At 46.6% G+C, this 12,789-nt stretch overlaps 3 protein-coding genes across 3 annotated transcripts; 2 read left to right on the top strand and 1 right to left on the bottom strand.

The window, feature by feature from the left end:
• Window positions 1-1,172: 1,172 nt before the first annotated feature.
• Window positions 1,173-2,480, bottom strand: VTN77DRAFT_1999 (uncharacterized protein; the record flags this gene model as incomplete). Its single annotated transcript, XM_069417790.1, has 1 exon — window positions 1,173-2,480. The coding sequence occupies one exon, from the start codon at window positions 2,478-2,480 to the stop codon at window positions 1,173-1,175; it is 1,308 nt and encodes a 435-aa protein (XP_069279479.1).
• A 2,890-nt stretch (window positions 2,481-5,370) lies between these two features.
• On the top strand, window positions 5,371-6,565 carry VTN77DRAFT_1998 (uncharacterized protein; the record flags this gene model as incomplete). The annotated part of the gene is made up of 3 exons (XM_069417789.1): window positions 5,371-5,425; window positions 5,519-5,682; window positions 5,732-6,565. The coding sequence occupies 3 exons, from the start codon at window positions 5,371-5,373 to the stop codon at window positions 6,563-6,565; spliced, it is 1,053 nt and encodes a 350-aa protein (XP_069279478.1).
• Window positions 6,566-8,440: 1,875 nt separating this feature from the next.
• On the top strand, window positions 8,441-8,742 carry VTN77DRAFT_1997 (uncharacterized protein; the record flags this gene model as incomplete). Its single annotated transcript, XM_069417788.1, has 2 exons — window positions 8,441-8,565; window positions 8,613-8,742. The coding sequence occupies 2 exons, from the start codon at window positions 8,441-8,443 to the stop codon at window positions 8,740-8,742; spliced, it is 255 nt and encodes an 84-aa protein (XP_069279477.1).
• Between the last annotated feature and the right edge of the window lie 4,047 nt (window positions 8,743-12,789).

Below are 12,789 nucleotides of genomic sequence, written 5' to 3'. Positions count from 1 at the left end.
TTGCTCTTTGTGTTTTTATTGATTTTTTGTCTTTTGTCTGCTTTTTGTTTCTGCTTTTTTGTTTTTTGTTCATTTGTTGATTCTTTGTTTTTGGTTTTTTGTTTTTTTTTCTGCTATTGTTTTTTGTTCATTTGTTGATACTTTGTTTTTGGTTTTGTGTTTTTGTCTTTTTTGCTTTTTGTTTTTTTTTTTTTGATTGTCTTTTTTGTCTTTTTTGTCTTTTGTTTATGTTGATTCTTTGTGGTTTTTTGCTTTTCTGCTTTTTTGTACTGATTTTTTTAGGGTCCTTTTTTTGATCACGCGTCTTTTTTATTGATATTTTTAGGGTCCTTTTTCTTGCCAGCTGATAGAATTCCAAATTGATCGCTCGTCTGTGTTTACCTGGACCGGGGGATGGTGGATTGTATATATTGATCAACATACTCTTTTTGGTCTTTTTTGGGTCACTCGTTTGTGTGGTTTGGTACGATTTCGCGGATGATGGGACAGACTGAAAAAAAGCATGTATATAGTTGTTGACAGGCTGAAAAAAGTATGTATTGTTTATTTGCAAATTTTGTATGGTATATGTGTATGTGTACGATATAAAAGCAGGATCTGGTAGAAATATTACGTAGAAATTGCAGTCAGGGATCCAAGTCGTGAAATGTACGGAATATTCATCCGGTTCAAATCCAGGAAAAAAAAAGATCAAGACATGAAAGTTCATTTTTTGGTAAAATGGGTTGAGCTGTAAACTAAATAGCCAAATGCTTGTAAGAGTTTGCATCTCTTGCTTCCTAAGAAAAAAAAATATGATTTTTTTTGGTTATTTCCTAAACAATTTATTATTTAAGATAGGGAAAAAGAAATTTGATTTTATAACGAGAATATAATAATATTGTAATCCTAAAGTACCTGTTATAGCAAAAGGATTAGGTGCCAAGTAAAGGTAAAGAAAAACTGACATTACCCTATACCAAGCTGTTTCTGAAAACAATAAAGAGCTCTTAAGTTATATCTAGATAAAGCTATTTTATATTATACCAAATTTCATTTACCATCACGGTATGCTAAATGAAATGTACATACCATTTCCATCTGTTATACCAACTATCCCTGTTCAAATCAAAGATGTAACAGTTCTGTCGATCAATCGCAGGTGAAGAAAGAGCCCAACTCCGAGTGTTCAACTATGACTCTAGCCTGATCTGTCCTTCACGGCGTTCTCGAAGCCTCTGAAGAATCGGTGGCAGCTCATAGCTCCAGTGGCACAGCATGCCACCTATAAATCCGACAGCATCGTTCTTGAAGCCCACCAGCAGGGCCACGGAAACCATCATGACAATCCATCGTTTCTTTCGTTCCTCGCCGCTGAGGACAGGTCCAATTTCTTGCCCAGAATCGTCTACAATGCCAGGTTGCTTCTGAAGATCCCGAGCTCCTGCTGTGTTAAGACTCTCTCCCACACTGGCCAGTTCCAGCCCTGCAGCAATAACCATGATCCCAAGCAGCGCGTACGGAAATCGGTTCAGCAGGTCCACTAACGTCTCTCCGAAGAAGAGACCAATCAGCAGTTTTAGCACGCCTAAGAAGATGACACTCGCGCCTGAACGCGCACCAAACCGATACTGAGCAGCCAATCCGCCGGAACCATGGCATACGGGCATCGCCCCGAACCAGCACCCTAGCAGATTCATGGCTGCGACGCTAAGCCCGATGGAAGTCACGGAAGGTGTCGACACGTCTGGCAGTAGATCCCCTGCGAGATGGACAACGGCAACGACGGAATTCAACGTTGTGAGGGGCAGCTGGCCTATGCCGGCCTGCACAGCACCAACAAGCCAGTCATCGCCGCGCGGTTTCGTCAAGATTGGAATCCACGGCCTAAACGTTGGCAGGTTCCCCGACTGCGCCGTGAGAATAATGGCAAAGACAAGCCCCACAACAAACACGATCAGCGCATAGGGAACATTGCGGTAATGATTCGTGGCCAGCAAAAAGAGAAAGGCCACAATCGCCCAGAGAAGGTTATCCGCCCAAGACGGGCTCAGCCAACCCAGCGAGGAAATCAGCTTTCCGCCCGCAGCGACAATGAGCGACAACCCAGCCCCGACCTGTATGCCCTTGACGACAGGAATCGGAATGGCATCTGCAAACAAACGCAAGAGCCCCGTAACGCTGAAAATGAAAATGCACATAGCCACAAAGAGCCCGGCGGCAGCGATCTCGCCGTGGCGGAACGAATTCGCGATCGCGACCGCGGCAATCGCTTTCATCGGCTGCACGGGCAGCGGGATCCCGAAGACTAGCCCCGTGAGGATGTTAAATACCCCGGAGAAGATCAGCGTGCTGGAGAGGGAGATGCTTCCGTTGACTGTCAGGGCGATGGCGAGGGGCAGGAAGGTGCCCAGGTCGCCCAGCGAGCCTGAGATCTCAGCGAAGGGCTGGTCTCGAAAGACATTGAGGCTGCGGGCGGAGAGTTCGCGGATGGTCTGCATCGCAGCGGGGTACTCTGTAGAAAAATCTCAGATAAGCTTGCAGACCTCCACGTCGAAGAAAACAAGCCTGTATAGACGACTCAGTCTAGTGTATCGCCGGCGTCACCGGGCGTCTGAAGTCCGTGCAGTTCGGTCCATTTCCAAATCGTCCATGAGTTTGTCCTGCTAGTTAAGATGGACACGGAACTAACAGGGATCGTCGATCGATTGACACGAGCCAAGTCGGCCCCTCGCACGATGCTCCACGGGCGGGGCTACCAGCCGCATCACTCCATCCAAGGTAACTAGCGGGAAGTCTTCGATCGTTGATTCCATCTGAATATTGAATCTCTCTTCTTACTCTTTAGATGTCTCTATCGACATTCTCAATTCTACGGAGAGCTTTGACTGACGATTGTTTAGCCTAAGAAATGATTACATAATTGTTACCCTTACCCCGCGGGGCAAAAAGAGCCCCCCACAGTAGGAACAGATAAACCCATCACATAGGGGGTGTGCGTATGACAGATGGTTGACATAAAATGAAACTATCTCTGTAGCTGAATATGTTGGAACTTTATATATTTCCCAAAAAAGGAACAAAAAAAAATATCCCCATGGGCCATATATTAAATTAAGCTCAGACCAGCCACGGTCCACCCTCTCAGGACCTGCTGGTGCTACGAAAACCCCCGCCATGCTTCGACCACAGGCAAGTCTTGATATACAAACGGTAATACAGTATCAGCAGTCCCGCTATCCATCAGGATGACTTCCCGGCATCTTTGGCATGAATCGTGCCATTAACTGCGTCCCCATTCTAAAAGGAGAACCACGCTGAGATCACTGCTGTATATATAGTATCCAGCTCTTCCAGCTGTTTCCTGTTCCATCACTGTCGAGAGCGAGCCAAACCAGAACTGACACAAGATCCTAACTGCAGAGTGTTGGGGAAGAGGTGGCATTTGCTGTGGTGAATTGGACGAAACCAGACAATTCCATCACGTGCAATCAGCAGAGTCCCGGTTGCCAGAAACAATAACTTGTAGTAAAGTCTCATCCGAGTCTACTGGTCTAGCTATCTATACAAGATATTAAAACCAGCTCACCGTTAGATTCACCAAAACTAGGCGTCATTACATTGCCTGTTCTGTTACTTTTGCTCTGCAGTCGTTCTGTAGCCATTGAAGTTGACGTGCGAGCCCTTTTCCCTATACTGACTCGGCTCAACGGTCACATCTGATCCAGTAACCTGTTCTGTAGCAGCTTGCGAGAGGTCAGATTAAGCTTAGATCTGGAACGAGGTACGAAATAGCTCAGCTATCCCTCTGGTTGAGGTTGGGCAATGATTAGTCCGTTATTGTTGGCAATGACGCCAATCAGTGCACAGAGGAGGCTGGAGAAATGATGTCGGGAGACAGGGGTGGTGACACCAACCGAAAACGGAAACATGTGGTACAACCTGGACGTTTATTAATTCAGTGTATTGATTCAGTTGGTGTATCATGGCTGATGCTGATTTAACTGCAACCTTCCAGGAGAAAAACGGCGTCTAATACTAACTACAGGCACGATGCGAAGTGGATGCGTCCATACAGTTACACACATAGGATGGCCTGTGAACCACCACGTTGAAAATTGATGCCTCGAGACAGGCGCTTGTATTTCACTCTTTTAAATCCCAGGGGTGGGCCTTGACAATCCACAGGATTTATTGACACCATCGGTGAATGTCAATCGTAGGCGTATAGTGTGGTCATGTCTCATCACATTCACTGGTGCTTATCCACGGTGCGACGCTATTACTGCCATCAAGGTCATCATCAGAGACTCCTTTCCAAATACCTGTCACGTCGATCAACCTTCTCTGCTGCCGTCGCTGCCGTGATTCTGGGTGAGGCGCCGGGTCTCGATCTGCTTCCGTCTGCCGGCGTCGGAAAGGGCTAGATTGGACGGGTTGCTCAAAGGGAAGAGAGGCTGGACGAGGAGATATGACATAATCAGGAGGCATTCGTTACTAGAATATATTTCAAATCAAAAGGCGATTGAAGATTTGTTACCATCTTTCAAGTTCTGAAGTAATCACATGAACAAGGAAACTTCAACCGAACCAACTTTTGGGACTACTCCAGACTAAGCCACGGAATGGGTAGCCCTAACCCTACAGTATGACCTTATCTGGTCAGGTGCTGAGCATATCCGGAATAGGAAAGAGCGACGGCAACAAAGTTTAGCAAACAGGCCAAACTGCAGCGCGATGGAAGCTTCGGTGGCGTTCGGCTCGTGTTCTGCTGACGTTCTGTGGGTGTTCGGCGGGCGGTGACTGGCTGGCAGCCTCCCGCCTGACGATTCTAAGAATACTAAGACGTGCATGGCTTGCAGGCACGCGCCTGATTCGGCAGAATCTTACCTATCCTGTGAGCATGACATTGCAAATACTCATCGTCCGTCTCTGGTAATGATGGAGCTGGGTCAAACTTTAGTTCTGGCTCCCCCAGTTCCATCTCTTGCGAACAGTCCCAAGCTTGTAGGAACGCATTAACCTTGTCCGGAATAAAGTTGGTGGATATTTGGTCGGATCCACGGTTGCCTCCCCAGCCGCCCTGGTCAATCCTGCAGCTGGCAATCGACGGGGCAAGCGCTTAGTCCTGCCGTACGCGACCGTCTAGTAGTCAGCCGGGGGCAGGACGGCGCAATCTGCACTCCAGAGCACAATCCCTTATAAATACCTCGAGACACCCCCGCAGCAGGCGCTTGGTTGCGTAAGCATAATCTTACCCTCACGCGCGCGCACACACCTGCTTCCTCGCTCACCCTCCAGCAGAGGTCGCTATATATGCAGCACCGGACGGAGTACAGAACATAAGCTCCACCGACAGACTTGTTGATCCCGTCCAATCGGCCACCATCTATGACTGTACACAGCAAATTCAATCTCTCTCGAGCCTTTAAGCTGACGCCACATGGTAATTGATAGCGCTCTTTCTGTTTCCTCTGTTCATGCAGGCATCGTATTTTCTAGAAGGTCAGACGAGGATTAATCGGTCGCGTCTAAGCAGCTGTCCCGGGGGCGAAGTTTGATGCCAAGTTCAAGAATTTCTCCATCATCCAGACCAACTACAAGACAGTGGGCCGGCATGGCATTCGCGCCGACATTGTAGTCCCCAATTCTATCCCCGCAGGCAAGCGGCCTGTGATAGTCCGATTCCATGGTGGCGGGCTGGTAAGTTGGATCACCAGTCGAAGTCGATGGCTCTGCTGACTTCCTCCAGATCATCGGGGAATCGCTCTTCCCCGACTGGTTTCCGCATTGGCTTCTGCAACTCGCCGAGAAATACTCCGCCATCATCGTCTCTGCGAACTACCGCCTCCTCCCCGAATCCACCGGTTTGGATACCCTGGATGACGTCGAAGATCTGTGGTCATGGCTGCATTCGCACCATCTCGCAAAAATCCTTGCCTCGCAACACCACCCGCACCCTCTGGAGCTCGATCTCAGCAGGATCCTCACGGCTGGCGATTCAGCCGGTGGTCTCCTCAGTCTGTCGCTGGCGCTGTCACATCCCGACGAAGTTCGGGCTACAATAGTTGCATATCCGTTGATCGATGTTGACGATCCGGCCTTCGCCGCTGGATCCAGCACCCAGCTGTTTCAGTTGTCTCCGGATTCGGATTCGGTTCTTGATCAACACCTCCGCAGCATCAAGCCAGGCGACGTCGTCTCGAGCGCTAGGCCGCCCAATCGACTGGATTTGTTCGCGGAGGTGATTCAGTATGGCAAATTCCCAGAGTTCTACCAGCGGGGGTCGGAAAATTCGCCGCATCGGGGCCGTCTCTTCCTGCTGGAGAGATTGGAGAATCCCGAGACGAAGCTACCACGCGGTGGGATCGTGATTATGCACGGCACGGAAGATGATCTTGTCCCACACGCGGGGAGCGAGAAATTCATCAAAAAGGCACGGGAACTCCTCAAAGACAAACAAGGGTGCGACAAGCTAGTATTAACGTTGCAACCGGGCGGCCATGGCTTTGATTGCAATGTCAGATTGAGCGATCACTGGCTGAATGAAGCCATCAAAGGTGCTGTGGAAACGTGGTTGGAATAAACCCTTTTTTTTTTTCCCTTTTTAGGTTTTTTGTTTCTACGGAGTACAGTGGTCATTCTTCTTAATAGATTGGCCGTTATGTTACGTTATTTTTGGAGGCTTTTTGCTTATTTCCATGGACTCTTATCTTACTAATGGTTATTCGTCCTTCACCTGTACATGCTATAGCTATAGCATATGCAATCGAAGCTGGATTGACAGAGCAGCCAAGTCTGTGCGAGTAGAACTTGTTACTTACATTTCAACTGCATGTTAAACGTGACGACCATCCACTCCTGTTTATGAGTCCGTATGACAGTGTTACCAGGGAATCTGCAGGACGATTCCGGGGTTATACCTGGGTTACAGATGTATGCTGTTTCCCGTTCTGGGCTTAGGTGTAACCGACCCGGGGGCTTTACTGAGTTTCTTCTTCGAGGGCGCGCTCCTATCTATGTCGATGATAGGATTTCTCCATGCTGCCTATTCTCTTCCCCGCTCATTCGCAAAGATTGCAAGTGAATGATCCCCGTAACCTACCTAGGTATTCACTACAGCAGTCTTGTCTTCACTCAAGCCATGTCAAGACAGATAAATCAGTTAATATGACAGGAGCAGCAGTGAATATAAAGACTATAATATCTTCACTGACTCGATCCTGGCCCCCTCCTGTGGACGTAAATCTGCGGACATAAATTCCTCCCGAACGCTTCCACTACCCTTTTCTCTCCTATCTTCCTTGCTGCTGACCATTGCTATATAATTCAGTCTATATATCCCCGTCAGAGGTTCATTCTCTTATGGTCTGGCCAGACCTTCCAATGGCCGTCATTTCTCTAGCCGAACAGCCGGTCACAAGAACAACTCGAGAATTCTCCAGATGTTCATTTATTAAAATAATCGAAAGATCGGGAACGCAGCAAAAGACGTCCCAGAACTTGACAAACGTCCGTGGCAGTCCAACTGCGATGTATAACCGGACTCTGTGGTTCAATCGGCTCCACGCATTTTGCCAAATCTTCGAGAAGACTTGGTAAGGAATGAGCAAAATCTGGATGACTTGGCAAAGACTAATCATTTTCCTAGGTAGGGCCGATCTTTCTAAGATGACGAGCTGATTCGGTTTATCGACACGATTGTTAACCACATGCATTCAACCTACCACGACAAGGCATCGATTAATGAGCAAACTATGTATCCAACATGGGATGAGGGCTCTAGACTCGAGATCGCGCTTTAAATATGAGTATTACGAAAGGACCCTTCATGACGCCCAAGGCATCGACGCAGTTGCATGTCATGTTCAAGAAGGAAGACTTTAACAAAAAATAAAAATAAAAAAAGTGAACACGCGGGATTCCGAATGGGTCGGCTTCTTGGTTGTCAGTGGCTGGTCCATGTCTGGATACATGACTGTGACGGCGCGTTCACAATCTCCGTGCTCGAAAAAGAACCTTAGCAGTTGAGTATGCACAGTTCGAGGTAGGCCTGTCTCTGTGTCCACTTTCCTGATGTATAATGTACTAACAGCAACGTTTGAAAGTCCCGAAACGCTGGTCAAAAAAAAAATATACTGAATTGAATACACCCACGGAGACCCACGGCAAGAGAGGAGGATTGTATTATACAAGCAGACACTACCATGTCTCACCCAGGCAGGCAACCTACGGGTTATGCCGTGGGAAGACCTAGGGCGGTATAAGAATAGGCCTGGGTAGGAGCAGAGGTAAGGAATATCTACTTCTACTGGTTTTTGACTATAATACTCGCAACATGGATCGGGAATATACATACTAATAATCTTGGATATAGCGAACGCAATGCCATTACTGCCGACGATGACGTGACCATGCTTGATCGCGATGCCCCTATATACCGAGACAGGGCAATTGATGCATGGTTGGAGAATGTGGGCAAGCATGTGTCACTCAGTTCATAGGTAGTAGCATACGTGGATCCTACACAGTGGACTGCCATTCTGAGCAGAGATGGGCACTTCGAAGCCGAGGATTCCCATCGCCGTAAGTCATCAGCAACGTATGCGTGTTTACTGCTAACCATGATCAAGTTCGTCTCAACAAAAATGCCTTCCGTCGAGTTCGTGTCCTCCCGTGCTATCATCCCTAAGGATGGAAAGGAAAGATCGCTTCGTTGCCCTCATGACTCGCTTGAACGATCTCCTCGATGAACGCCAATAATACAAGGATCTCCAGGTGCATCATGCAAATCCGGAAACTCAACACTTCCCCTGGAAACGGCGTCAACTAGGTGAAAGCTGGGAACTACGCCACAGTCAGGATGATCGACAGCAACAATGAAAGATCGACGACGATAACACCTCAACTGGGCCCAGGATTCTTTCTCTGTCCATATCCCTTCTTGGGAGTTGGCTTGACGACGATTTCAAATAAATCGGGTCCTCTATAACATTCTGGACAGACACGACCCAATTAGTGCTGAATATGCTCAATGTCTTGCATACATGGGTAAGTTCTGTCTCTCTCTGTCTCTTTGTTTTTTAATTTTTTTTAGGAACCTATTTAAGATTTCTAATTATATACCACAGGTATGGTCCACCATATGCGGAAGCGGAGCGGTTAAACAAATACAACTGTCTAAATACAACTGTCTACGGATGTGGAGAGATATGCTTTTTCCCCTGGGAACTCCGAGCAGGTAAGCAGCCCACGTCTCCCTTTTCCCATCACATTTTCTTTGAACACATACGAATCGGCCTAGCCTAGCAAGACATGGCTGGCTGAGGAGGAGTTGAACCGTGTTGTGTATCTGCAGTGAACTAATATGGAAATATAGGGGCAAGGCGCAATCATTTTAGTAAATCTTCGGTGGGTAGAAAAGATCATCCTGAGCACTTTCGTTCAGAAGGGAATGAATGAATGGTCCACCTCGCGTGCGGCTCTTCTCAGACTCTACCGTCGAAATGGACTCAAAGACAAGGGCCTATGTTCCTATTGGCAATGGCATTTGCCCCGAGGAGCTGTCCCAGAAGGCCATGACTAACATGACTTTCTTTCAGAATATCCAGGAGAAAATCGACGAGAAAGGGGATGATGGGCTGGCTGCAGATTGCCTGTGAAACACCGACAGACAAAGCAAATGATCGATGCCAGTCATCTTTGGAAGTAACGCAATCGAATATGCATCATGACTTTCTTGTTTCATCCCTAGTTCAAAGAGTCGGACTCAGAAATGCGACAAGCGAAACAGGCTGAAGACAGATTCGAGATTGTGGTATAGCTTTGCTCGAAATGCGGATCAAAATAATTGGCTTGCCTTGGATTCAATGAGCAGGACGATGCCAGATATGACGCCGAACATGTTTGGGGTTTCGATGCTTTATTTTATCAGCTTCCTCAGGTCGTTTCGCAAGGATAAGCTTTCCACCAACAGCGGACGAAATCACCTCCTGTGGACATGTCAAGCGACTAAGTAACTTTTCGCCCACATAGAGCTTGAGCAGGAAGCGGGAGCACCTTAAGGCGATGACAGAATCAATGACATCCTGGGCAGTACAGAGGAAACACCTACAGGCCTGATTAAGATTATTTCCGATGCCGAGTCCATTCGGCAATTCAAAGAGCGCCAGTCATGGTTAAACAAGAAATATTTCCAACGTGAAAATCACCAGGAAGTCTGCGAGTCCCTGCGGATTCCCAATCCAGATATGCCACGACTACCTTGGATGCGAAGCGGGATCCGTCTCATTTTTATTAGCAGCCTGTTGCTCTGCCAGATGAAACAAGCCCAAGGCACCATTCAATTTGTCACCTTAGGAAACCATTATCCGGCCCCTCTTTCATTGCTGTGTCCTTGTCATATCAAATCAGGTCAGATGAATTCGAAGCATTCATTGGATGACACGTCAGAATTTCGTTTATCTCGGTAACCATCCGTACAGTATACGAGAGATGTGTATTTATTCATTCATTGATCGAATCAAGGGTGTTCGCCAGAAAGGAGAGCAGCTTGTCCGTGATGATTTGCAAACCTGCCTCCGCGGAACAGCCTTGGAATGGCACACATCTGAGCTTACAGATACAGAATTTGAGGGGGTGATGCACCGCGAGACGTTGATGTTGAACCTTGTTAGATCAAGCACCTACTCAAAAGAAACCGTCTGGAACGTGAACAGTATATACACCCTTAGAGATGCGGCAAATGGACGGCCTCCATGCGCATATGCTCAAGCGGTGTTCAGGGGAGATGCCAAAGCTGCAGGAGTAGAGTCGGTATACAACCATTTGGGAAATATGTATAACCTTGTATAAGCTTCGAGGGTGTCGTTGCAATTAGATTTAGATAGATTCCTATCTAACAGACCTGAGAGAACGACTCTATGGATTGAGGTGTGTATACGGGTGAGTCGACCGGTAGTACCACCTTTTTCTAATAATCTGACCTACATAACTAACCGACTGATCTTCTTTACATTACCTTATACACCCCAGCCACCAACTATTCCTACTGTACAACTACCGCTCCACCTCATCCTCCTTCAACATGGCACATAAAAAGCACATACTGTAAGTACTGAACTAGTTCCTAACCAATTATGAATTATTACTAATGTTTATTTAGTTAATAGCCTGCCTACCGCAAATATTGCGAATTGACGACAAAAAAAAGTGTATGAAATTCTCTGGAATCTCTTCCCAGAAACGAAGTCAACTCCATCTTAGGCCTCCCTTCTTGACGATTTGTGTGTTTGTGGATTTGCTTCCTCCTAAGGCCATGGCCAATAATGGTTGCCGGGATGGTCCTTTATGTTATAACCAATAATACAGACATTGGATTTGATTATGGCTCCATTGGCGCATACGGTGATCATCAATCAATCATATGCCGGAGCTTGACTCAAGTCTTCCGGGACAAAGATTCGAGACACTATTATCCATACAGCCTGAGATTACTTAGTTTCAGAAATTGTCACTTGAAGTTTTACTTCGGTCTTGGACCTTCTTTTTTTTTTGTCATCACTCTAACCTCCCCTGCAGAGAGTGGAATCATCTCCCCTGCCAGACCTGGCAGAGCTTTTGTACAAGTACATATCAAAGCACGGGTTCAGAACCAGCACGACAAGAACATACATGCTTACCGGCTTTATCGAGCTGAAACCGGGAATTGTTGACCATTCCGACCAAGGCTGAGCTCCTGCTCCCCTCCTGCTTTTGAAGTCAATGGGAATCTTTTTTTCAAACTAGTTTTTTTCTTACGTTTTTTTTTTTTGCATCTCACTTCTGCTATTCACCTGGTTACTTAGTATTCTTTACGTATGTATGTAATGTACATGTACTTATTTCTTATCTAGGTGAGGGGCAATCAATCACGACTTTCAATGCCAGCAATATGTATGTACTGTACTGCTCTAGTTATCTATCCATTCGACTCCTTTTTTTTTGATTCTATTCAGAAGTAGCCTATAGGAAGAAGAAGGTCTTCGGCCAGGAAATAAATCTATGACTTCATGACTACATCTATGTACATACATACCTAGGATATATACCGAGTTGGGGTAGGTGCAGGTGCATCTACAAATAAAATCGCTGGAATTAGTTAGACCGCGTCGTCATAACCTCAAGGGGCTTTCCTTCAACTTCCAATAATTGGCAGTCATCGCAATTTGGTGATATCATGCCTGACTAGGTAGTATTTCCTCCAATAGGGTTTCGATCAGATATCTACAGTCCTCGATTTCTGCCCTCCTGGCCGCAAATAGCTAGACTACCTAGACAATAATAGGTACAGTACAGGATCGCGCATGCGACCAATCTACCTAGATTGAGAATTTTCCTCCTATTTATAGATACGTAGATTACCCAGGTAGATAGACAGTAACAATTGTCCAAAGCGGGGTATGTATGTATGTATGTGCAGTAGTACATTGGACTGTGGACAATGCAGACAAAAAAAAAACTTCGTGAATCTTAAATAAAACGAGGCTGGCTGGCTATCTTATCTTGAATTTGCTGCTCCTGAAGCAGCAAACGGTCTTGCAACTTCTAAATGACCATGACCATGACCATGCTCTTTGACGACAATCAAGGGTGTATGTATGCATATCCTCCTTCATCATTCTGATACTTTGTCCCTCGCAATGGGCAAATCTGGACTATATAGGTCAAACTCTCAAATTGCTGTAGAACGGCCTTGTTACGAACCAACAAAACAGGAGGCTGTCCAACACAGCAATGCATGATGAGACATGACCCCGCAAGGCAGACAAG

Source organism: Rasamsonia byssochlamydoides (genome assembly GCF_041956645.1).
Source record: "Rasamsonia byssochlamydoides strain NRRL 3658 unplaced genomic scaffold VTN77scaffold_16, whole genome shotgun sequence".
Taxonomy (NCBI): Eukaryota; Fungi; Ascomycota; class Eurotiomycetes; order Eurotiales; family Trichocomaceae; genus Rasamsonia; species Rasamsonia byssochlamydoides.
This window is presented reverse-complemented; position numbering and strand designations above follow the sequence as displayed.